The 27,569-nt window shown below is 40.6% G+C and overlaps 1 protein-coding gene across 28 annotated transcripts in view; it reads right to left on the reverse strand.

Annotated features, from left to right (window-relative positions):
* PLXNB2 (plexin B2) overlaps nt 1-27,569 on the reverse strand; it is a 251,026-nt gene that overhangs the window by 28,149 nt on the left and 195,308 nt on the right. For all 28 annotated transcript variants that reach the window (XM_040672252.2, XM_040672406.2, XM_040672271.2 and 25 more), the window contains 10 exons: nt 27,263-27,344; nt 22,829-23,001; nt 21,597-21,745; nt 17,934-18,042; nt 5,927-6,063; nt 5,120-5,287; nt 3,417-3,525; nt 1,502-1,729; nt 853-1,029; nt 333-472 (listed from right to left, as the gene is read on the reverse strand). In XM_040672252.2, the coding sequence (XP_040528186.1) occupies nt 333-472; nt 853-1,029; nt 1,502-1,729; nt 3,417-3,525; nt 5,120-5,287; nt 5,927-6,063; nt 17,934-18,042; nt 21,597-21,745; nt 22,829-23,001; nt 27,263-27,344 (1,472 nt within the window). The remainder of the gene's footprint in view (nt 1-332; nt 473-852; nt 1,030-1,501; nt 1,730-3,416; nt 3,526-5,119; nt 5,288-5,926; nt 6,064-17,933; nt 18,043-21,596; nt 21,746-22,828; nt 23,002-27,262; nt 27,345-27,569) is intronic.

Raw genomic sequence — 27,569 nt, forward strand, 5'->3', positions numbered from 1 at the left:
AGGATAGGTTATATCCTTCAGGAGAGGCACTTCAGTCACCATTTCAAGAATGTTATGTGTGCCACTTCATTTGCAATTGTGCACTAGGCAAACCTGGGACCAGTTGTTGTGCTTACATATAAAGGATAGACCACGCTGACTGACAGCAGAGAATTTGGTGTGTGTCAGAGGAATAAACTGGTGCTCAGACATATTTCCAGCCTTAACTGCTTTTCTTAACCCAACAGCTCTCAAAATTTATAAAGATATTTTGTTGTTTGAGCTCGGAACAATCAGGTATTACCTTCTAAATTTTAGGACAACAAAAAGACATAATTAGAGGAACTTCTTACCTGTAACAGATGATAGAAATGATGATGATTGCTATCATAGGAATAAGTACCAGTGGCAAAATAAGATTCAGGGGGATGTCACTCACACGTGTATCATATTCCACCCTTCCAAGGACCCATTCACGGAGTCCAAACTTCACCTAATTAGATAAGCACAGACATTTGCCTCAAGAACTACAAATGGACAGTGGCTCACCTTTCAATTGCGCTCTAAATTCTTAGTAATTCTTACTAAGTGAATTTCTAGCTCAATTTGTCAAACAAAAGAAACATTTCTGAATATTTTACACAGAATTTAGCACTTTATATTATGAAATAATTTTACTTTGCTTTGCAGAGGAAGACAAATTCCCAGCTTGCCTAGCTAGAATTTTACACACCCATGTAAAGAACATACAGCTCGGCAGCTTGGGAACACTCTTTACATGTGACATCTTCTAGATAGTAGGCAGAAACTGCAGGAAGAAAGAAGTGCAAGGAGTTTCTTTACGATATACATGATACTGAAAAGGTAACCTACAATGAATTCTGGAAGGTTATTGATCATATCCCTCTTCTGCCTTTTCTTTGGTTGTGGCTGTACTTCAGGTGGCTCACAATATAAGTCTGTTTCGGTCAGTGTTTTTATGTTGCATGGCTCATCACCTACAAAAGCCTGGGCCTCATCTATCGTCATGGCTTTGTTCAGGTTACTGCCCTAGACAGAAAATAAAAGGGTAAGTCATTAAAGCAAAGTCTTGGGAGATGAGAAAACCCAAGTTGATAATTTCTATTTGGATCATTTTGAGCAGCAGATGTGAGTCATACTGTAGTGTACAGAAGAGCAGTGGCAGGGAATTATACAACTCCTTCTCCTTTTCTTCTTGATGCAAGAAGAAAAGTTCCCTCCAGTCATTGAGAGCTCTCTGGGAGAAGAAATTTCCAAAGGCCAGACTCAGCAGGAGTGAGGTCCTGGGGAAACCCAGAGTATGGAAAAAAGGCCACCGAGAAGGGAAGGGGAGGGAAAGGAGAGACAATATTTATCATCTAGCAGGGGTAAGGCATTCTAGAATTTTAAATATTATACCAAACAGCTGTTCGTTATAGGTTAAGGGTTTGTGAAAGAAAGGAAAAATCCCACACATGCATCAAGGACAAAGTGAGTAACAGTCATCTCTTAATAAAATTACCTTTGCATTTATAAGTTTGTTGACTTGCTTTTTGATGCCATCTGTGAAATTTTCAAAAGTCGGGTCTGCAACATACGTAAATGAATGGCTCTCATTTTTTACAACCAACTGATAATGATCCATTAGAATAATAGTGGTAATGTTATAGTTTTCTGGATCTTCCAATACTGGTAGTGAAGAAAAAACCACTGTGGTTTCATTAAGTCTTGTAACACAGTTTCCAACAAACTGTAAGAAATAAGACAAGAAGAACACGAACGTGTTAGAGTTTGATTGGTTCTTATACATAAATATCAATAACTTCATACTGTAGAAATAAAAACACTGGAATTGTATCCTCTTCATTCAGCAGAAAATAACACAGTGAAGAGAAAAGAAAAAATAATAATGATGGGAACAAATTGTTGATTCGTTATGTTCTAGCAGCTGCCCCCAGAAAATAACAGCTCACTTTCCATTGCCTCCAAATTCTTTGGCTCCAGACAACACTGGGCTGACATCAGTAAATTGCTCTAAGATTAAGAGGTTTACATGGGAAGTTTAATCCAGATCATCTTCTGTACCATTTAGTGTTTCAAATGGGTTCTTTTTACTGACAGCGTGGAATTCCTTGCCGAAATTCAAGACAATTACAAAGTTAATTTCTGAATAAAATTTACTAATTGTCACTCATCTATGCAAGGTAACAACTCCATTGATCTGCCCTCACTCTCACTTACATAAATATTCTTATCCTACAAACTCCTTCAGCCATTCAGTTACACAAACCACAGTCAACAGCACTAACACGAACCCTCAGAACTTCCTCAATTAATGCCTCAGTTTCTTACTTAGAGGAATCAAATGCCGTTTGATAGCTTCTCCCCTAAATATTGATATTGCTACAGAAACAGAAGCAAAACAAAAGACTAAAAAGTATTAAAAAGAGTATGAAGTGTATGTAATGTAGACTTCAGCTAAAAAGCTGAGGAGATGCTGAGCATACATGAGGAGGGGCAGAAAGATACATGGGTGAATAATGACAAGATTGCTAAATAGTTTAAGATTGTCCTGGGATTTAAGGTAAGCAATATAATTATACCTTGCAGTTTATTGACTGTGAAATGCAGGCAGATTTCCTCTTAAAATTCTTACAGGGTAGGACCTAAAATCCAGCTGGCTTTGGCATACTCTAAAAGTTGAACCACACATAAAACACTAGAAATGCAGATAAGCGACTCTATAATTATTTTTGAAATTGAGCCACACGACAGACTTAAATTGAAAAGCTAGCCTTAAAAAAGGCCTTAAAAGACATTCTTACCGGAAGACTGTTTTTTAAGCTCTCAATCTTTGTATTAAATTGCAATCTTCATGAGAAGAGTGGGAAATTGAGACCTACAGATAATGTCAGTTCTTAACATTACATGAAAGACGTGTTTATTTTCTTTTTTAACTTTATTTATTTTTCATGTCTTTTTTTAGGAACATGCTATAAGTGGAATATGCTTGAAGCAAGAAGGGGAAGATTTTATTTGTTGAACACTGGCTGCTCACAGCCAAGAATGCATATTGTAGGAATTTCAGACAAATTGCTAAAGTTTGCAAGGAAGGAGAAAGACAAAGACAAATTACACCACTTTCACATTTTAAAATATATCCAGTTCACAATTCAAATCTTAGTTCTTCTATCCTTATTCATTTTGAATGAAAATAATTTTAAGCAGATGATTACAAGGTCCAAGTGACTGTAAGTCAAGATGGCAGGAGAGGGCTTTTCTCAGACTGAGATCCAGAACAGACCCAGAAGCCAGTTCAAATGTCACTCCACCCTCAAGCCCAGTGAATTCAAGTGGGCAAACTCAAGTGCATTTTTTAAATAGATTATATGTTATGCATCCAGTGTAATGCCCTGTGGGGGAAAAAAGAAAATTACCGTTTTGGAGCTCAGTTTGCCTGCTTCTGGACGCTCCGCATGTACCATCAGTGAGAAACTCTGGATGAGTTCAAACCCAGTTCCAGTTACCGTAATATTTCTCCCTCCACTGAAAGACAAAATTAATTAAGAAGTCAAGTAATTGGCAAAATACTACAGCTATAGACTGCTTTATCCTGCAGTACTACTACTTCCACTTAAAACAGTTATGTAATTGCTATATGACACGTAGATATTCTACACAAAGAATTTCTGTTAAAGCTATTGATGACAACAGTATTCAAAAACAGCAATGCCAACTTCAAACTAATTTTAAAATAGTAGATTGGAAAAGTGCAAGTCATTTTGTTAGTAGCTTTTCACTGATGCCTATTTTTGTGTGATTTACTTCTGCAATGTTTTTGTTCAAATCAGTCCACCTACCACACACAGAGATAAAGGTGAGTGTATTTTCCACAGATCTGCAGGGAACTGGCTTCCCTATTCCTTTTCATTTGCAACACATTCTTTAGAAGAGAATGTATTCACATAAGAAAAAGAATGCATCAAGTGGCCAGTGGGAATTGAAGTCTTCTAAGTAACACAGATTGAGAAGGATAGAAATCCTCAGAGCAATCCATTAAAATATGGTTCAGTTCATAAGGAGGAAAAAAGAAGTCTTTTAAATACCCTGCAGTAAATCACTAGTGATCTACCAAAGAATCCTTGAGGCCTCCAAAACACCCAAACAAAAATCAAAAGCAAGCATCAACACATCAAATTTTACATAAGCAATTAGTCCCTATACACGAAGGCAGGTACCAATTTATCTAAGAGAAGTCATGGCTGATTTTATTTTTATCATCCTATTTTTAAGGTCATGATCTTACATTTCTTTTTCCTGAAAGAAAAACTTCACTTGACTCCTCTCTCAGTCAACTGTTCCCAATAGGCAGTATTAGGGAACAGCAGAGACCAGCATGAGGAAAGGTCACAGCCTCTCCCTGAACCAGTTGCAGAATTAGTCTCAAAGCCAGAAGTATGGCAAGAGGACATTTAAATAGGTGATTTGCCATCTTGCTATAAACAGAAGAGTGGCATACTTTTCTTGGTTTCACAACTGATACTACATCAGCATTCTTCCAGAAGGAACATTGTTTTGAATGAACAGCTACCAGCTGGAGTGCTAAGGAAGTATCAATATAGGACAAACCACTCCTTTTAAAAGCCTTACAGAACCCTGATCTAGATTTCCTAAAGATATCGCTTTCCTCACAGGACTAAAATATGATAAGCCATAACATTCCTCTGATTCCAGATTACTTATTAAAAGATGAACTGAAGAGCGCCTGGAAACCTTTTGGTTAGAAACCTTTTATATCATTTTCAGGTGATGATCTTTCCTTTAGAGACAGTAAAGACTTGTAAGCAATATAAAGATCGTGTATTTTGACCTCTTGCTGAAAAGTTTCAAATCTCTCTCTTTGATACATGCCTATTTAAAAGAAGCTCATTACCTTTTCTGGTTTCAGTCTTTAGCTTTGAAGTGATGAAAATTTGGAGGTAAACAAAATACTTTCAACATCAGCTGTGGTTAAGAAAGTTCACAAACTTTATGTATCTAAGTTTGAGACTACGGTATTTTTTATTTCAAACAGTTCTATATGCAGGAAAACTACAGCATACTCTAACCCAATTGTAAATGAAGTTATGACAAACATTACCTGCTGAAGCTATTTATGGGCTTGAATTTGGTGACAGTAGGATTCTCACTGTATGAAAAATGCACTGGTACAACAATTTTTGTTCCCCCATAGTGCATTGTGACTCCAACAGCTTCAACCTTGCTATTACGTCCCGTAATGCAAACAATCTCATCTCCAAATTCAGTGCTAGATTACAGAAGATAAAAGGAAACATCGTCAGTTACTAATATTACTGTGATCTGTATTCTTTACTGTAGTACCTTATAGTAGTAACAATAAAAAGCTCTGCTTTTGCTAAGCATTAGGAAATTACATGAGTAGGCAACATTTTCTCCACATCATTTAGAGTTTTTAACCAGATATGAAAAGGAATATTGTACAAACACAATGTGATGTCAGCACACTTCATCTCACTCCATTTTCTGGGGGAGAGAAGGGCAGCAATTAATAAAAAGATCATGAATTGAGAGGAGCAAGTCAAGGGGCACAATGGGATTGAAAGTGTATATGTATATGGAACCACTGAGGAGATGGCATGAGTGAGGGCATGGCCAGATTTGGAGCAGCCAGTCAATCAGAGTGAGCTGAAACTGTAAAATTCTTTGCATAACTGAGTTCTTCAACTTTGGTGATTTTTGCAGCTGCCTCCTGCAGCTGAAGCCTCTGAGTGTTTGTGTCTGAACATTATGTGCAGAACGTCATTGAACAGCATGAGTCACTGTCACTAAGAGATAGACAAAAGATTCGTGTAATTTCTGATGGCCAGAAAAGGTTGGTGCTTTGTTAGGATACAACTCTGCATTGTTAGTTACCCAGGGTACGTACACATTGCAAGGCTGGCTACCGAGAAGAACACGAACATCCTTCTTGGAACCAGTTGCCAGGTTCATACCAGTGATGGTAAGTGTGGTTCCACCTGCTTGTGGACCACTTTGAGGTCTTATGCCAGTAGGGTGAGGGTCCTGCAAAGAGAAAGTGATCAAACTACTTAAGAAAATGCAAATAAAATTGACACCAGTATTAATTGGTATAATAGATAATAGTAGTTTAATATTATTATCTGAAAAATAAGAAGATAAAAATAATGAAGGACAAGTCTTCTCAAATAAAAGTCTAGCATTATTCATAGTGAGAGAAGGAAGAAGTAACGTGATGTGAATGTACTGATATTTTCTTCATACTTTACTTGATAAGGCTTTATATGAACTTAAATTTCCTATTTGCAATATTTAGAGTTAACTGCCATTAAATTTGTGTGGGCTTAGTGTTGAATTTCTTGTTTTCATATTTAAGATTTCTCTCTTATGTCTGAATCTATCCTTCACCTTTCCTTACCCTTTCCTACATTCCACATCAATGACAGGGAAGACAGAACAAGTTTTACAGAACTGATACTAAAAAGCAAAAAGAACATTAAGATCCCATTTATATTGTAGGACTTTTAATTGCAGTAAAAGAGTATTATCTCTTCCTTGACCAGTGATCTTACGGAGAAAAAAAAATTAGGAAACACTAAACTTTTCTTTATACACCTAAAGGCTTGGAAAGGATTTCTTAAAATCAATTGAAACAAGCTTCAAATTGTCATGAAATTTTTCAGAAATAAAAATTTCTCAAGTAAGTTCACTCCTTTTGTTCTCAATTCATTCTTTGTTTCTGTGACTGCATTCCCAGAGATATGACAAATACTGTAAATTAACAGTGAAGGCTTTTCATGAGAAGTGCAATTTAATTACTTCATCCCTAAGCAGTCCCTACTCCCAGTTGAGAAATTCATTGCTATTCAAGACAACTCTGAATTAAGAGTGTGAGTGAAGCCATGTAAGAGGCTTGAGATCACCCAGCCTGGCTTCAGCACGTGCTGCCTGCCAACTTGCTAAAATGTGTGGATGATGGTGAAGCCTATCCAGCCTTGGGGCATTGCTCTGTGTAGCATATACAAGATGGTCAACAGTGGGGGGACCTGGCGGGTCACAGTGATGGTTGGACTTGGTGGTCTTGAAGGTCTTTTCCAAACTAGATGATTCTAGTTGATTCTAGATGATTGTGGTTGACAACCCTGCACATAGCACGGGGGTTGAAAGAAGATGATCATTATGGTCCTTTTCAACTCAGGCCATTCTATGATTCTATGACTAAAGCAAGAGCAAAGACATTTGAGGACTTCCCTTGCTGATTAGGGTTTACTGATCACCACCACATTGCATAGATGCTCACTCAGTGGACTGGCCATGCTCAGAGGAGGAAAGGCCATGTTCAGAAACAGTTTTGCTGACTAGTCACATAGCAAAAAGCTTTCACTTGCGTTATTTTACCCATGGAAAGACTGCCATCTCTGTGTCAGCTTGCAGCTACAAACACAATGGTTCATTAATGTTTGGCAGAAGAGGGAATGAGGTACTGGAGTTCATCTGAAAGCTCAGAGAGCCATTGATAGGTTTTTAACAAATAGCAGGAATTCGTAAAAATGCATTCAGTTGACCTTGTGGTTACTTGACAAATTTGTTTTATTGAAGCACTGATATTATAGAAACATAGAGAACTTGTACTTGCTGTGCTTGTTATATACTTTCATGTCTGAGCAACTTCCCTCTGAAGGAATGCATCACGGTTCAGCACACTTCACAAATCCACAATGACAACTGTAATTTGCTCTCAAGTCATTGAGCTTTAGGAATATGCTTTAACACTAATTGGGTGTCAATTGCTTTTCTTCCCTAAGAGAAATCTGTTTGTAAACCCTTCACTTCTCAAGATGTACGATGATACAGCACGTGACTGCTCTCATGAACTAACCTCTGATTTCTTTTTAATTTAATACACCACTTGAGTTACAGCATTTTATGCAAGGAATTGACTCAAAGTAATTTTAAGCATAGTTTAAATAAAAGGGAACATTGATTCAACATAATAGAGTTGACTAAAACTGCTTACTTAGATCTATACAACCCTCTCTGTTCATACTCTTCTTCAGATTTAACTGCTTGCTGATTTAACCTAAATTGAAATTACACAAGGGTAAATAAAAGACTTGAGTAGGTCAGTTTTAAAAGTCACATCTGAAGCTTAAATTAACATGTCTAGATCCGCTCTTCACAAAAAATCTCACAAAAAATACCAAACACCTTACATTTAACCAGAACAGATAGACAGAAAACCATGCTTTTTATTAACTTCAGATTGTTTTGATTGCTACAAAGTGTTAAGTATATTGGACTGCTATATTATAACCAGTAAAAATCCACAGCAACAGATGGATGGATGTGAAAGGGATAGCTTCCAGAAGTCAATATTCCTCAAAAACTACTAAAAAATTAGTGGACAAATTATTTACCCCTCAACCTGAGAAAGGCTGTAGGCTTTGTAGGCTGTGTAGCCTTTTTTCTAAACTCTATCTGTCAAGCTTTTATACAAAGATAAATAATTACACCATTAAGGCTCAGATGGGGTATCTGATCCATAACTCAGGCAGTGCAACAGTTGGTTCAGTTGCTAACAATCAGCAAATACCAAGCAAGTCACGAACTCAAAGCAGAACCATTGGGAACCATTTTCTGTGGGACCTTTTATTGGCAGCCTACATTTGCCCCTCTATGAATAACACAACAGCAATGTGGATGTGAAACAAGTACCTGTTCTGTTTTCTCCAGAATTTCCCTTTTTTTTTTATTAGAAAGACTCTGGCTCTGCTAATAGTTAAAAAGCTAAAAGTAGATGGAGCCTGGCTTTTTGCAGTAGTGCCCAGGGACAATTTCAAGAGGCAAATGGAATCTGCTCTGGGCGTCCCTGCTTGAGGAAGAGCCACACCAATTGGCTTCCAGAGATCCCCGCCAACCCCATCCATTCTGTGATTCTGTATCATTTTGTGAAAACCCAGCTATGCCAAAAAAGAGAACATGCTACCCACACCTTCTCCCACTTCCGCAACACAGCTGCAATGTGGAGCCAGCACATCTCAGCTTCATTTCAGGTTAATGAAAAGCTGAGGCCAAGAATTGCTATGGTAGCTACCACAGGTAGTGGCTGAGAAAGTTGAATAGTTACATTTAACACTTATTTTCTCTTTAACCATTGTTTTTACAGCTATCCGTCAAAGGGCTATTTTAAAACAGCTTCATCCAAAGTATTCATACTTAACCCATTTAAACTAATTTTGAAAATACCATAAGCACTCCAGGGACCAAATAATGTGGACATCTCATAAAGATGATCTAACAAGGAGAAGGTGAACTAGGCTCTGTGTGCAGAGTTTTTCAGGATGACTACTAAAACAAAGCATCATAAAGTAACAGCTTGTTACCACAAACTCGTCAGGAAAATAATTTCAATAATTCTAATTTGCTGTTTTCTGTTTCACAGTTCCCTTTCCTTTCCTCTCCTCTCTTCCCCCTGCCCCTGCCCTTTCCAGGACCTTCCAGAAAAATAAGTAGCTTAAATAAATTATTCAGAATTTTAACCATTTTAATAACCGTTTTATTGCAAAACCAATGCACTATCAGCAAGCTTTACTGCTCTTCTAAAATCTTCACAGATGGCTCAAAGCACAAAGCTGCAGCAGCCTACCTGGTGGTCATCTTAGAGTACCAACAGAGGAAAGGTGTAGCTCACCTAAACGCTTAGCTAGAAAGCATTATTCACAAATGCAGTTATGTTGACAAGATCAGCCGGAGAAGACATTTTTCTGAATGCTATGATAATTTAAAGAAGGCCTTTCAGCAATGGTACAAGGCTTTGAGAAGAATTGTGTTACCTCAGGAGGAGGCAGTCCATTCCCATACATAACATCATGCTCACTCACATGTGGAGAGGTTCAGACCTTCACAGGCCGCTAGGCTGAGTCTTACCCTTCCAATTCTAGCAAAGCTGCAAGAACTCTACCCACACGTCTACGCTGCTGACCACAGCCCCCCATGAGACTCCTTCTCCTTGCAGAAGAAAATGAAGGCAAAGTGGTAAATCCTTCACTTCTAACCTAGTTTGGAGGATATAAAAATTGCTACTTTTACCAAGAAGCAAGCTTCTTTCATCTGGGCTAAATCCTGGGCTAAAAATTCAGCCACTACAACCTGCGCTGATCAGTCCAGGACCCCCCAGGACATGTTGTGAGATCAGTGATACTACCTTTTCAAAATCCCCTCAGGGATTTCCTTTCTCCTCGTTTCTTCCCTTTTCTCCTTTCAGTTCCTGAATCAAAAGCACCTCTGCACTCATAACAGATACTACGCTTCCATTTTCATTCCTCTGCATCTCCGTATCTGTTTGCTCAGTCAGAACGTGCCTGGGGGACGTCACACTTACTGCAACATTGCACCACAGTGCTTGCTGCAATTATGATGTTAAGCAGAACATTTGATTATGTGTCCTACATAGAATTTATAGCAGCCTTGTAATAATTCTTCTGGAAAACATCACCTCTTGTGAGGGTTTGGCAGTGCTTCATTTCTCATGGACGCAGTAACATTTAAACAACATTTAAACAATTAACTCTTGTTTTACAATTCCTTCAAGTGTAGAAAATCATAGTTCACATACATTGCATTCCTTTTCTTATGTTGCTTGAAATGGGAAGATACTCTTTCAAGTTGCAGTGGTCTAGGCATTGGACACATTTGGTCACTGGACAAATACTGTTCATGTCTTCCGCACACATTGCGTCTGAATGAGCACAAACCTCCTCTGCAGTGACAGGTTTCCTCATGCCTGGGCTTTCTGACTGCATGGCTTTCAAAAGCCTGCTCCGATGTCTGCCAGTTGCTCAGTGGCCTGTCAAGGCATGTAGGTCATCTCTCAGCAGAAGAACTTCTTGCCACCTACCCTTTCATGACCAGGTCCTGTGCTTGTAGGATATGGATTTACAGTTTTGATATGTGCATCCTCAGCTGTGCTATTTGAGGAAGGATCTCTTCTCAACAGGTGTAGCTTGCTCCCTACAGGTGTAGAATGATTTAACCTGAAGAAACAATTTGCTCTCAACAGGATTTCTTGCTTGTAGGTCAGAGCAGATTTTAGCTTCTCAGCTGTGGGAAATTCAAGTGTTTGTATCTCATACATTCCAACTTTCCTTAAATCCTTGGTAGAGATAATAGTGCCAAGTGAGAGGTCTCAAAGTACACCTGCGACCCATCTCTCCCATGCTATACCAGACTGCTGGGTGAGTACTCTGAGCGGATGAGCAGGTTCCCAGGGCTTTGATAACCACTAGGTAGCTTTGGTGGAAGGATAATAATAATGCTGTGAATAGGTTACCTGTTCTGCCTTGATGACTATAGTCAGTGCTGATCCTGTTGATATAGCTTACCTGAAAGCAGTGCTTACCTGCTCCAATTGGAAGCAGTGAGGCAATGACAGTTTCTTAGCAGAATCCTTGCACATTGCTTATAGTATATAACATTCAAACAGTGTGACATTCTTCTGTAGCAAAACAGTTTATTCTCTTTGTAACGCCAATGAATTACTTGCAACTTGCACTCACTGTCCTGTGTACCCTGTACCCTACCTTGTCCCTGCATCATGGACTAACCTGAGCTTCACAAACTGTATTTTTGGGTTGTACCTCACAGTAATGTCATATTCTTGTAACAATCTGTCCTCTGAGATACACTGTGCTTTGTCAGCACGCAGGTATGAGAGGAAAATAAAGTCCTGGCAGAAATGCTTGTGCTGGCCCAAGCATGCATATGACTTCATGTCCAGGCTGCCTTCCAGTGTCCTGTTTTCTTCAGTGCAGCCAGAAACCTTTCCTTGCTTTCTGCTTGCATCCTTCACCTCATACTTGCAAATTTGTTCACAGAAATGCTTATATATTATTTGTCGTAGTTTCATGCTTTCTGCGTGCTGGAGGGTAAATTATCTCCATGTCTGTTCCACTTATAATCACATTTAGCAGCAAACTTACTTATTAGCATCGTACACGACTGCTGCTCCTGATAGAGCTACTGCAACCCCTCTGAGCACTTGCATCTGAGTTCTTATATTTTTCATCTTGTTTATTAATCTAGAATGAACGTGTTCATCTTTTATATTTTATTGCTTGCAGTCAGTCTTTTTGCACAGTTAGGAAGGTGATTTGTTATTTCTTTAGATTTCTGATTACAATGCTATTAAAAGATGGTTTTTACAGGCTGAAAGTGCTCCTAGAGTTTTAGATGTCTGTGATCTGCTGGTGTCCAATCGAACCACGGCTTTTATCTGGCTAACAGCAGGGTTACTTTTTTTTCTCCTTTTCTTCCTGCTATCCAGCTTCTTTGCAATTTTTCCATTAAAGATACACAGGTGCAACACAGAACCCTTCCCCCAGCTTCCTTTTCACTCCCCTGACTTGCACTTGGGATCTGATCTGCCACACCAACTGATGTTCTTTTTCACTCATTATGTTTATTTGCTTCTGCAGCTCTTTTAGGTTACACAGTTGTGCTGAGCCAACTCGCTTCTGGTCCCTCACGTAGCATCCATGAACAAGAGGGCTGCAGTCCTAGAACCATCACTTAGGTTCTGCAGATTTTCTTTTCCAAATTCTCTGCTTTTCTAATATTCAACTACCAAGCACATCCTGAACTTTTTATATTCTGCGGCATGACTCTGTAAATAAGGATACTAACTGCTGTATTACTGGGCTATGATAGGAAATTTCTAGCCCAAGAGCTGCACCACTGAGATAAAAGTGATCACCTTTTGTCCTTCACTAATGCAGAAAATGGGAGGAACAACAAGCCACCAAGGAGGCTACGGGTGGAACACAGGGCGAGCCAGAAATTCAAAACAGTTGGAAAGCAACAGAGGATGGGAGACCAGCGGAGATGTAAAGAGACCTTGCATAATTTCTGTGCTTCAAGGGGGGGATGCTGGAGAAAAAGCAACCTTTCCAGACCACAAGCAAAGACAAGTGGGAAGGGTAAAGAGGACGGTGGCAGAATATATCCCCATGATGCTGCGGGAGTTGCCAGCTGCAGAACGAGAGGAAGCCAGCAACAGATGGATGTGTCAAGTGGGTGTAGCGGGCAGCAAATGGCAGAATCGCCTCAGCTCCCTCCTGCCAGTTCCTGCCACAGCAACCTCCGTCCGGGGCTTTGCCTTTAGTGGGACTGTGCAACCACAGGCACGGTGTGCCCCTGCGTTTCCACACATGGGAGGCGTGGGGTGCCGTGCTGGGAGCCCGAGGAGGATGCACACATACATGTGGGCAACACTCTCACCAGTGTACAGAGCATGTTATTGCACTGCATTTATCTCATCTGTCCTGTCTCCAGCAAATATCCTTTCTCTTCCCTCATCCTGATCCCAGCTGCAGTCAGCTCTGGCTGTTGAAGCAGGTCTGTAAAGCAACTCATTTGTTACCAAACTTATCCCCCCCGCCTCACTCAGAGCTGAACTGTTCTGCCAACCCTCGTGCACAAAAATTAAACACATTAAAGGCATAGCCCATGAAGTGCTGAAGGCACTCACCACCTTCATGAAGGTCAAAGTGTTATTTCATAGACTGCAAAGGTAACCACAGGAGCTGAATTAAGCTTCTGAATAGGGCACAGGAGTCGCTCCTTCCCCCCTCTGCCAGACACAGGGACCTGTTTCCTCAGACACACCACCCACTCACAGGACAGCGGGCGGACAGTTTCCATTGCACACACTGACAGCTGCTCCCTCAGCCGGCCCGCCTTGTAGGCCCGCAGCACCAGTGCAGCCAGGCCTCACTCCTGGGTTAAACCAACGCAGGCCGGTAGGCCAAGCCTGGCTCTCCTGGGGCTGCTTTGTGTGAACCTTCAGCTTGCCCAAATGCTTCCAGGTGTGCAGGCAGAGCGTATGCCAAGTGACGCACACTGCCTGCTGTGGGTGGGAGGCTTATGCACAGGGCTGATATTCTAAACAGGATGCTTTGGACCGTGGGTAGCATCTTTCTGTCCTGAGGCAGAGACCACATCATTTTCTGAACAGACCACAGAGCCCTTCCGGCAGCTCTGATGGAGAAATGGAAGCATGTGTGGCTGGAATGCCTGCATACCATGTACCAGTGTTCACTGGCAGCTTTCAAGCAGAACACACAAGCACCAAATGGAGGGATATATTTTTAAGTGATGCCTCAGATGATAGAGAATTAGGTCTAATAATATCCACATGAGGAAGGGCAGCTTCCAGAAACCTCTGAGCTACCCAGCTCTCCTGGCCCCTGTGCAGGCTGACACACAGCCAAGATGTACTCCAGAACTTTTATTACCATGCAGAAGGATAATACATAGCCACTGTCCTCTGGCAGCAGTTCCAGACTTCTGTGGGTGTCTGGTTTACTAGCATCAATCATAATGGCAACGAGCCATGTAAACTGCCCTTCTCCCCCACACTTCTGTGCAAAATGGATGTGCCATGGTGAAGACTTGTGGAGAAGAGTTAAGGAGGGAGCTGAGCCTCCACTGGAGCCCTGTGGCACTGATGGCACTGTGGCAGTGAGAGATCCCCCAGCGACTGCTTCTAACACCAAGTAGGGAACTGAAGGATGGATGAAGATAAGAGGAAAATACTGATTTGCAAGAATATTATGGTGGAAAAAAGTACTTTGTTAAATCTATCCTTCCATTCAGATTCATATTCATACTCCCAGTAGAGTGAGCAGTCATCTTCATGTTTATTTTCAGATCAGACTCTAATTTGTCGCTCTTTCTTACATTTATTTGAGCTTTGTGAAACCATGTAATCTTTTTAATCTACTCAGACTAAAGCTCACAGAGCTGCTCTTGCAAGCAGGCACTGAAGAACCTGGACTCAGCTGCAAGCTCTCATTTTGGTGGCTTCAGTTTGAAGATGAGGTATTCTGGGAAGGAAGCACACTTGCAGGGTATCACTAGTCTGGGTCATTTAGCTGGGAAAAGCTTAACTTCCACTTTCAGTTCTGTTTCTCACCGCCATCAACAAACCAATCAGATGAACAAACAAAAAGCAGGACTGGCCTTTAGCCATGGCACGGCTCCTCCTGCATAGAGACCAGCCAAGTTGTCAGAGGCACAGCATAGCTGGAAATTAAAATTTAGCATCATTTCATTTCTATTTCAATAAAAGGAGAATGGTTATTGCTGGATTCTGCTTATAGTGAAACAAACAATAAAAGGTCAGTGGAGGAGGATGAGGTTACCAGAATTTAATTTCACTGGAATGTCTGTGCTTGAACAACACTCAGGATAGAAGAAATTGTGGCAGGTAGGGGGACATAAAACTTTCTCTCTCTGTTATGCAGCAAATATAGATGAGATGTTTACTATACAGCACAGACTTCTAAGGAACAGAGCATTTTAGTTCAGAAATGATTTAAAATTGAAACCTTGGCTTTCTTTCTAACTGGATTGTTGACCCATCTAGTGTAAGTCTCGCCTGCTGCTTGGCTCAGCACTGTGCTGGCAGAATGGAGCAAAGCACAAGTGTAAGCCCCAGGTTGGGCTGACTGCTGATGGTTGTCAGTCCAGCTTTAAAAACATATTTCATTGTTCTGGCTGGTCACTGACTACAGCCAGATGTAGTAGTACCTGATAACTGATTATGAGCTCTTGCTAGCAGCCACCTGCCAGATGTATGAACCCCAGTCTGTGGGCAGTATGGTGTCACTTCTGCTCTTCAGAGACACCACGCTGAGCACCTCCTTGTCTCCTTGAGTTGCTTGTACACTTCTGCATTGTACACTTCTGCCACATACTGCATTTCAAATGGACACAGCTAAAGCTGAAGCTGTTGCGCTGAGGGTGATCAAACCACACAGCAGAACCACTGGTATTTACCAGCCGTAGAGCAGCAGATAGAGTATCAAAGAAAGGAGAAAATACGTAACAGGGGACTTACTTTAGAAAGGTTCTTGAAAAGTATTTTCTTTCTTTTCCATATATCAAATAGCAGAGCTTTTATGTAAAGCACAGATTTTGTGTATCTCCTAAAACAAGCCACCAAGGAACTGCCTGAAAACAGCAGCAAAACAAGCAACTTTTCAAACAACAGCTGCCTAGGCTGGCTGTTCTGACCATCTGTTCTGATGCCAGAAGCGCTCATGTCACACTTGCAGAGGTGTGCATGAGTGTGACAGCCCTGCACTGATTTTAATACTACCACAGCTGGCTTCATTTTCTCATGGAACAAAAAGAAAGATGAAACTAGAAACCGATTTCACTAGTTGTAGGGCATGTACCGCTGTGCTTGATGATTTTGTATTCCTTGCTACTGCTTTGCATTCTGTAAAGAAAGTCCCCATGGAAAGATTTTTGAGGTAAATAAAGATGTTTTTTAGCAACAGCTAGTTTAGGTATCTGATATTTCAGTAATGTCAGTTCATTCAGAGACTGGCACATAGGAAGTCTTGGACCTTCAGGTAAACATCCACCTGGATGATAGCTGTTCATGGCAGCCTGTCCTGGGGCACCACAGGTATTTGGGAGCCTTTCCCTCAAACAGCGGAAGGCAGCAGCGCTGCTCTCGTCTCATCTCACAGCTGCACTGAGCACGGAATCCCATCAGAACAAGTTCCCACAGAGGTTTTCTAAGCCTACATAAAGATTTTACATTACATTTCAATTCATTTTGTAACTTCTTTGAGTAGGTTTCATGCAAACCATGAAGTAATCTTTACATGCAGGAGAAGCATAGGAGAATCAGTACAACACATACATACACAGTGTAATGTCATAGCCTCTGTCCTAAGGATAGTGAGGACACAAACATGGGACATGACGTTTCTGCACATTTCCTGCTCTCGTTAAGATAAATGAGATGATTGACAAAGGAAGACTTAATTATAACCTACATTTCCACAAAGGAACAGAGGAGGGTTGTGACAGTATAAGATCATTTTCAAGCAAAATGTGTGCTTTTGCAGAGACACCACGAGGGAGAGGAGATAATTGCTCCAAAATAATGGAAAAAAAAACACTTCTAGCCTCTTTTGTGAAAACCAGAATATCCTCTTCTCAGCTGAATGTCATTCTTGACTTATTCCACCTCTTACTGCTGACTCCCTTCCTTTCCTTCTCACAAAGTACAAAGAATTAATGAGACAGAAGTTAAAATATAGGAGATGATAAAGCTGTAACACATCCTTTATATTTTATAGATTTACAGATTTATAGACATAATTTTAAATATCAAGATGAGAATAGAGATTAGTTAAGCCTCTCAGCTATCACACATTCTTAGAAATTTGGAAGACCTCACAGATACAGACAAAAGCTACTTGCTTCTAAATCCACCGACTAGAACAGCAATAACCTATGGCCATGTTTAGGGTAAAGCAATTAAAGACATAAATTAAACTCTCCTTCACAGTGACACTGACACCAAAGCATACATGTAATCTGACTCAAATCACGCTGTCTGTGTCTCTGCATGCCATATTTTGGAGAAATTATTCAAAAAAAAAATTAATGCACTCATTCTTCAGCTGCCATGCATTAATTCCTGCAATTAAGAACACCGGTAGCCTAAACGCAGTGATTAAATATTGCACTATATGTGTGTGCCTGAAGAACCTGATTTTTACAGTGCTGACTTGTTTTTATTCAGTACTGACACTCAGGAGATATCATGTCACTGCTAAATAAGTCGGTTGCAATTTCTTTTCTACCGCATCTTTTCAACTTGACATTGCAAACGTCATCTGACTTTAAGACTCTGTTCTATTGATAAGAATAGGTTTTGATATACCTTCTGTATAAATAAACGCTTGAGTTTAGTGTTTTCTAACATGCTTGAGCTACAGTGCTGTTGATTGAATAAAGTTTGTAAGGCAAACATAAGTGTTTAAAAGGTAAACTTCAAATTTAAGCAATGCACAAACTATAAAACAGATCGATGCAAAAAAAAATGCCCTTACCTGGTATGTAAACTGCACATCACTTGGTGATTTACCTAATTTTCCATTGATGTTAACTTCAATTTGACCTTGTTTAGGAACCTTCATTTCTCCAACTTGACACACAATCCTAGAGAGAAACAGTAATCTAAGTTTATCCGATAGCAGTAACAGCTGCAATACAATGCAAGGTAGTTAGCACACCTGCTGCCAGCAAAAGCACAAACTTGGCTTTATCCTACACGAGGTACTTGAGCTCTGGCTCAGATTCCCACCACAACCATCCAGGAATATTTTAATCATATCTATATGGAGCAAAACTGAAACTTGAGCACTGCACATAGCAACTACTGAGCTGACTTCTTAGTAGAAGACTCAGATTCAGTCCAGAAGTCAGGGACAAAACCGTCTGACCCGTCACAAAGTTTTCCCTTTATCTGGTCGTGTTAAAAAACCCACTGACACCCCACATAGACCTTGATGCAGGAATCAGCTATCTTATAACTTTGTGTATTGGAGCTGCTAATGCTTTTGTTGTGAATCCTGCTATCTCCCAGCTTTAAGCTACTGCATTTTCACACCTACGATCAAAATCCCTTTAGAATTACTGTTCTCTGAAAATAAATCCTCAGATAACCCACGCAAAATCAGAGGTCAAGGAACAGTGGAGGAGAAAACATCCTGCGTTAACCCTCACTGCTGCTGAGGGAGAGATGCGATGTTTAGATTCCTGTTTCCAACAGGTGACGTGCAGAATAATAGCAGGAAAATGCATCAAGGATTCGCCACACTCAAAAAGTGGGACAAATGCTTAGTGGTGAGCTGCTAATTCAGTTAGATAAGGATGCACACAGTGTTTGCAGCCTGCGCGGGCAGTTTCACAGGGGACACACCCTTGGAGTCAATGTTCATTTCCTTCATTCTTTCTCTACTTGGATTATTGCTCCTCTGTAAGCACTGCACAACTGCTTAAAAAAAAAAAATAGAAAAAAAAAACCCCCACAACCCATCCCCCAAATTACTGAGTACAATGTACTTAAATTAGGACTTATAATAAAAGGATTGTCAAGTCCCCTCGTGGATCGCTCCAGAATTTTCTGCCTGGGTACTGGCAAATGGACAAAATTCTCTAAATTCTTGCATGTCCTGGCATGTGTATGGCTGCCTGAGTCTGTTCCTCATCATCTCTACTGTATTCTTGGAAGTTGTATCTCTATGTCAGGCAGAAACAGGAAACAGTGCCTTCGGAAGAATGTCTACCATATGTCAAGCTAAGGAAAGCAGTCGGGTGCAGGGGCTTGGGGGTGAATGGGGAGCAGGCAGTGGGATGAGAAGGGATTTTAATTGAGCAAAGCTCCCTCCCACCCCAAGCGCTGGCACGGCCTCCCCTCCCCCTGTTACAAATGGAAAACTACAAAAGAAGAGGACAGACTTCTCTGGGCTGACAAAGAAATACCAGAGCAGAGCCAGTGAGCAGCATCCAGTGCCTTAAAGCTTGCTGCCCTCCTACCCATGGGAGGAACCAGCTTGTAAAAATGAATAGCTTTTTGCTGCAGGAAGGATGGAGAAGCAAGACTCAGTGCTTATTTTTCTTTCTGTTTTTTTTTTTCCTTTTTTTAATTAAGAATAAATAAAGTAATAATTAAACAAAAGAATGGACGAAGATAAAGATGCAAAATTATAGATATCCATTTAAACATTTTGAATAGCTTCTTTTTCAAGGCTTCCCTAATGGAGAACATCCTTCAAAACCTCCTAATTTGTTGGTAAATTACATTATGCGAGTTGCATTTGTTCTCGCCCATTACCACACTGGCAGAGCTTAGGAAACCAGTAATGTTGCTACGATACAAGGAACCAGTCATCTCAGTTTTGGCTCCTTTCCACATATTTAAAAATACCAAAAAGCTTTAGAGAACGCCAAGAGGCTGTGGAAATTCTTGTAAGGCTACATTGGGATTCAATGCAGCTTTCGCAAACACTGGAAGTAGGGAATGGGGAAAGATGGCTGAAAGGGAGTTTTGAGAATTTTGTGGATAGTGATGCGTGTGTAAACGGGAGTGATGGTAACGCATTTGGGAAGCAGTAGAAGATACAGAACTTTATAGACATTCTTAGGTCCTTGGGGCCTGGGAAGCTGCTAAATGCCTGATCCACAAACTGACTAAAGCCAAAGCTTTTTCAAAAGCTAAAAAAAAAAAGAAAAACAATTGAAATCTCTTAGGCATCTTCAATATCTCTTTCAAAACATGCCACAGAAATAGCAAAAAGTTATTATACTACACTTCAAAATAATCAAAGGGAGAGAAAGCCAGGGTTTCAAATGCAGTTTTAAATATTGGAAGTGAATGAAAGAAAAATCACACTACTTAAAATGTTGTTACCAATAACATGAGGATTACTCCAAAAGTAATGTCTCCTGTTTTATTATGTTGGCTCATGATGTCAGAGGCTGATGTTGGTGGTATGGCAGTAGAGGTTGGACCTTCCCACCAATATTCCATTGCATGTTGTTGCCATGCAGCAGATGGCAGCAGAGGGGCAGTCTGACAAATGGCATCTGACATGGAAGTGCGTATGAAGGTGTGGCACTGAATTCCTCCATGTAGAAAAAAACGGCACCCGCTGACATTCACTGCTGCTTGCTGAATGTTTATGGAGACCAAACCGTGGGTGTGAGCACAGTGAGGTGGTAAGTGGTGCATTACAGCAATAGTGACAACAGTGGGTCATCTCCACTGCTGCAGACATTTATGAGTGCAGCATGCAAGCTTTTGTTCACTGCTGGTGAAAATGCACAGCTAGTGGTGGTGACTATGTTGGAAAATAGTGTTTTGTAGCTCAGAATTATCTCTATCAAGTTGTGTTATTGTACTTTTCATATTTGTTGTAGTTTCCATGGAAATAAATAGGAGGCATTACTTTTGGAATGACCTACATATTACTACTGAAACTTTATGCTATGCTTTCAATCAGCTACTATCAAAAGGGTATTTCCCTCTTGAAATTAGATGCTTGATATAATCTGCAGTATGCATCTAGACACGTAGAAGAACTTAGTCACCTTGTTTTTACTTTTTAGCACTGCTTAAGAGTGTGACAAGTAATCTACAAAGCATCTCCAACCTGCTTAGGCAACTCAGCATCCATAGACTTGTTGGCTCTGTGACGAAACTGAGTCATCTAAAGTTAACCCAAACCTCAAGGCTCCCTCCCTACCCCCAGGAGAGAACCTCTGTGGCTGCCCTGTTATAAAAAGAATTAAGCTTCCTCTTGCTTTGCTGACTTTCCCATTGGCTGCTCTGTGGTTGAGACTTCCCAACAATTTTAAAGACTAGATGCACATCTATCATGCCTTTAATTTAAATGCTCATAAATAGTTTTGAGACATCTGCAGTAATAGTTTATGAAAGCTTTCCAAACAAATAAAAATAATGTCAATGAATCAGAAGCAGGAGGGTAACACGCTATCATAAACTTATTGCTGTACTGGAATCTGTAACAATTTTAAATGAAAACTTCGACATGTTAGTATGAAACACCGCACTTATACTGCACCAGTTCTTTCTATTATTGGTGATTTCTAACAATCACAGTAATGTCTTCTTCTTGTGAGGATGCACAGAAGTTCATTTTTAAATTTTTTGCCTAAAATATTATGCAAAATATACAGTGGAAATATACCTTGTGGAAACAGAGTAGAATTCCTCCTTGAAAACACATTCCTTGTCTGCCACCGTTATATTTTTTACATCTTCTGCTTTTATTCCCAAATTAGATCCCATTATGGTCAAAAGAATTCCACCATCCAGTGGTCCAGTCTTTGGCTCAATCTGTGTTTACATGAGGGAAGGTAAATAAATAAATATTTCAGTGACCATACGCCATAAGCAAGTCTGAGCACAGGCAGGTGGCTGCTGCTGACTGCTGTCCAGACCAGCTCCAGAAACACCTGCTCCATTTTCCAATATTTCATATTACTAAGACTGGATCCTTCATCCATGGCCATCCCTTTGCACTCAGTGCATAAATACAGTAGCTGCAAAAGGACTCGGCAGTGTCTGTAGCTGCTTCCAGATATGTTGTTCAAACTTGAACCTAACAAAAGCTTTGAAAAAGCAATCATATCCCAGCATTGTTAGCATTTAGTATTTAACCTGTAATCATGTATAAACAGCATCACTTTTATTTTTCTTCCCAATTGCATCATCTTTATCAGGACACCAGTATTATACAAGTATTCTTCTCCATGCTTTTAGGATACTTGCCTTCCTTGGCAGACTTCAAAAGTTTATCTGCCATTTCTTCTCAAACACAGAATCACAGCCAATTTCATCCATTGTGCCCCTATTCTGGCTGTGCCCACACTACACCCCCAGCTGCACAGCCCCGGGAGACTCATCGTGTCTCTGCCAGTGCAAAGCACAGGTTTCAGATTTAAACTGAATGAAATATCTCCATTGTGACTCAGCATCTGCCATATCACTACGGCATTTTGTGATGGCTGGGATATGTTCTTATCAAATGGTGTGTGTGGATTTCAGTGTACTGATGCCACTGTCACGGTAATTTAGATGTGCTCAGTTGAAGTATCTAGAATGTTTTTGAGGCAACGGTGGCCAGAAACACAGCATTTGGCTTGCAACTGAAAAAGCAACTGCTGGAAGTAAAGGAGAGTTTATTGCTTCTTGCTTTGGCTGCTGGTTCAACAGGTGAAACAAAGCTCTTCTTTCACCCTGGGGGATGCTCCCACCACAGACCCACAGCTCACTGAGGGCTGCAAATCTGGCCTCTCTGACTTCTCACATTCAGGTTCTACAGCCTCAGGATGCATCAGGTTTCAATAAGAGTTTGCTTGGATGCTTTCTGATGAAAAACAATGCACTGCTAAGGAGAAAAAAAAAAAGCAATCTTACGCGAGTGATTTCTGGATGAGGACACGTGTTGGTGGGAGGAGCACGACACAGCTTCTCATACACACACTTGCTTGGCTTGCCATCCTCTTCACACCAGACACACTTATAGTCTTCATGGGCGGCAAGACACAAACTGCAATCACTTCTTCCATAGGAGCAATTGTACAGAGTCACTGAAATAGAGATGGTAAACGCACTTAGATATTACTCTAAAAAAAACCCTATGTACAAAGCCCCCCATTGCTCAGCTCAGTCCTGCAAAGAAGGTGCACACTGTGCACTTAACCCCTGAATGCTGCTTGCAGAAAACCTTGTTTATTGCTGGACAGAAAACCCTCACAACTATCCATATGCAGAGTACAAAATATATGATCAAGAAGAACCCAAACAGTTTTGGTTGCTCAGGCTTTGTCAAAACACATAAGCACAAAGTCTTTTCTTTGAGCAACCTCAGTGAACCCAGCTATAAGGCAACTCAAAGACCAGCTCCAAAAGCAGGTCCTGCTGGAGCACCAGTAGCCAGAGATTGAAGGCCACAAACGCCCATGGTGTCACTGGGACAGACAGAGCTGGCATAGGACCCAGACAGTTGTGTATTTATAAGAAAAGATCCACCTTTGTTAGCTGTTTCCAGGATATTTGGGCCTTTCCAAAATCATCATGAAAACCTTAATGAAATATAAGGTCAACATTTAATGAAACATTATCCTTTGTCCTAGTTATACCTTCCTTCTTCTCCATTGCCTTGCTTTTCTCTCTCTTTGCCTGGAGTTGCTACTCTGACACGTGCCTTATTCCTTCTGCAGTGGGGTTTAATCCCAGTTCTTCTGAACCAGGAGATCAGGTCTGACAGTCATGTACTGGTGAACCAAGCACCAGCTGCCCCAGACACTAAGCTTATTTTGGCACCCATCCATCTCTAGCATGATGCACAGTCACTGAACAAAATCAGGATGCAAAGATTTGAGATGTAGCTGGTGGTTGAGCACCAAAAAGAAAGCCTGGCTTTGCAAAAGAAAACATTTGGAGATGCACTTGAGAGCTAGCCCAGAAAAAACAGACTGAAGAGATGCCACACATTTCTCTGGGGAAAGCATGCATGTGGCACAGATTATTCAGCGTGTGAGTGCTTTCCTGAGCAGGTGAGCTGGTTATCACAAAGAGGGTAGCTTCTTGATCCTTTCTTTTATGCCTTCCCTTCATTCCTGCTTATTCCATCCCTGTTTATCCCTACCCTTTGGCTGCCCTATTTTTCTGGCCATGCACCTCACCCTCTGTCACCAAGGCTCTGGCACCTGTTGAGTCTTTTTGTAAATCAGCTTAACCTAGCAGAGGAGCAGAAAACTATCCAGGTTTCCTCCTGTGCTCTATCAAGTGTTAAATGTGCGCACAGATGGGAGTGGGGAGTACATGACAGAGAATCAGCATCTCCCCTTCCCAGTGGCCATTAGCTGCTTAAGCTCATTAAGTCTCAAGAAATGGTACCCTCAGTGACTTTGTTTTTTTCCCCAAGGAGGTGCACCGTTAAAGATGCAGTAAACAAACTGACATACATAGAGGAGACCGGTGGGCAAGAGAGACTGGGATAATCCCTTGGAGACTGCAAGTGGTAAAAGCCTTCAGAGATGTCCATTTAAAGAAGGCTTCTACTCTCAGAGTAGCAGGACTCCAGAAAGGACACCAGCAAACCCACCCTCCACTCACTAATGTTTCAATGCATGTGATGTCCTTCTAGATAACAGCAGAAGCAGCAGCAGCTTTTAACATCTAATTCCAAGAGGCTGCCATGTCAGATTCCTACTGAAATGAAAAAGTAAAATGAGAACGCTAGTTTTCCATTATTTTCCAGCAGTGTCCTCATTCCCACTGCTAGGTCTGAACAATTATTACAGATATCTAAAATATCACTGCAGTCTCTCTACCATTTGTATGAGAGCATACAACCTCATAAGGGCAGATCTTCTCTAAATGCTGCATATTAAAAAAAACAACAACTGTGTTCAGTCTCCTAGCTATAGTCTTTATTAGAATAGCACATTTTTATTCTTTCCATAACAATGAAAATATAATGCAACAATGAAGGCTGCTTTTAACCCTTCTTATATCTAATCAGCATATTCACCTGATATTAAGCAGATCTGCCAGGATGCACTCAGACGAGACATCCTTGGAGGTGTATGCAAAGACTTTGACACTAGTAACAATGAATAGATGGGAAAAAGCATGCATTTGATTCAGCTCCTCTCTTGAATTTACAAGGAAGGGTTGAGCGCTAAGTAGGAGCAGCACCATTTGCTTCATACGTTGAGTGCATCACTGTGGAATCACTGAGTTAACAAATACGAGCCAGGCAAGAATTTTCAACGATCAGTGTTAACTCTTCACTCTGTTTGTTGGATGTGAAGGAAGTGATGGGGAAAAGCACCTGACTGACAGCTCTACTATGTTGACTGTGTGCTACTGACAGAAGAAACAGCACAGTCAGCAGCAAGGAAGAGTTTCCTCATGGCCAGGCACCAGCTCGCTTCCTTCATGCAGCCCTCACAAAGGCTGCTACAGCATAGGAACCTGAGCAGCTAATATTGTTAAACAAATCTTCCCTTCTTCCCTATGCCTTCCTAAACCCCACGTTACCCACCCACACCAATGCATGGCCACCCGGCAGAGCAGGGCAGTACGCCTACAGCACCACTTTGTTGTGTTTCTTTGGCTGGAGAGAGATTTTTTGTCCCATCCCCCTGCAAACAACGTTGGCACTGCAGTGTCTTGACATCCCTCACATCCCATTGCATAAATGCATCCGAGAAAGCTATGGCCTTAAAGCATTAAACACTTCCCTTGTTCACTGATCAGCTCATTAAATGTACCAGCAGCAAGCCACTCATTAGATTCAGACTCTTATCCATCACCTTGAGATACCAGCTGTGAAATCATTGATAAAAAGGACAAAGGATAAAAGAGCTATATTGGATTTCGTACTGCTCAGCACCCCTGACGGCACAAGATGTAAAAGCGCTGTCGTAACTTAGTATTCGCTAAGTGTCATACAAAAGAAGGTTCTTTGACTGGCAGGTTCAAAGGTGCTTCTCAGCAGCAATCGTATACCCAAAGTCAATTCTTTTCAAGATGCATAAAAAATATGATGCTCTGGATTTCATCCGGCAAGGAAATTTTAAAGCAAGAGAGAATTCAGATACAAAAATCTTTTATAATAAAAAGAGATGACACATTTGTTGATAATTTTGCAATTCCTTTCTTGCCAGGATTCTATATTTTGATTTGAATGATAACCTTTCTTTAATAATTTAGCTACTGCCTTTATTCTATGGTTTTGTTTTTCTTTTTTTCCCAGACTGCAAAAAAGATGTTGGGAACACTTGGTCCAAATTCTGCAATTTTAAACGCCGCGGCCTTTAGAGTGGAAATGAAGACACTGAGACTGCAGTATGACCTCCCCATAATGTGCACGTCAGGTCCTCTTTTAAGTGCTTTCATCTCTGCACACAAAGCCATAGGGAAAATCTGAAAACATACTTCTGTGCTGCCAATGTGACAGGGGATCAATTTAAGTATTGTTCAGATGGAAAAAATACAGTCGTCAGATTTAATCTGTAGGGAAAATTACTTGGGGGTAGTATTATTTTTCCTGATGATGACACAAGTAGTAACAACGTTGCCTCGCTGTTTTTCCAAGATCATGCCCTAAAACATTGGTCCAAAGACATGCCAGGCAGGTCCCAGTTCCCAGGTACTGCTCCACTGATTTTAATGGAGCATTCTCACCTCAGCTCCAGATTAAACCCACAGACTTAACTGCTGTAGGTTGAAAGAAGTAAAAATAAAGTAATAAGCAATTTATATCGGAGACCAAATCTTTATTTGTGCTATATACTAAATGTACTTTTTTTGTTGTTGCCATAGAAATAAATGAATAACGTAATGAGATGGAAGTACACGGAGTGTTTATGCATCTTGCTGACTGCCAGCAGACACAAAGGCTGCCGAGTCTGCTGCTCAGGAGCTGAGACAGCTGCAAAAGTGCAGACTTCAGGTGAAGTGCAGATGAGTGGCAGTAAGGAAAATCACCCCTCTGTTAATGGGGGAGAAAGTTCATCGCAGCCTTTGGCAGATGGGGGAGGAAAATGGCCGTTTAAAAAAACAAACCACTAAAGTATGCTTGAACTGTGAAGTTTTGCTTAGGGTTGTCCTTCAGAGCAACTTCAAACTTGAGAATCCTGGCAACATCTTTAAAACGGCCTTTAATATATAAAACACTGATATTTAATTCATGGGTTTATATTAATAACTTTTTGATTGTTTCACCAAAGCCAATAAAACTTGGAAATGTAACATTCTTATCCACAAATCCAAAGCTATAAAGAGATTCCTGTTTACTGTAATTAACCGCCCCTTACCCCCATATTTTGTACTTACCCATCAGTTTGCTGTCAATCTTAACCTTCCCCGTTCTCATGGATAATTTAAGTTTTAAGGTTTCATTTGCACTATAGGAGAACTGAAAAAGATGATATTATGGAGATATTAATTTTGCAAGGCAAATTTCATGCCTTCTGTGATGCTTAATAGTCAGAGCTGTGAAGGTTTTAGAAGTTACCCAAAACCATATGGTCTTTTTTTTCACCTTGGCCCAATATATTTATAGAAAAATGTTTTAATGAACCTAATCCTTCACGTTCAGAATTTTCAAGTACCAAGGGAGAGCAATATCTGAATATCTGCT

The sequence above is a fragment of the Gallus gallus genome, chromosome 1 (genome assembly GCF_016699485.2).
Source record: "Gallus gallus isolate bGalGal1 chromosome 1, bGalGal1.mat.broiler.GRCg7b, whole genome shotgun sequence".
Lineage (NCBI taxonomy): Eukaryota > Metazoa > Chordata > Aves > Galliformes > Phasianidae > Gallus > Gallus gallus.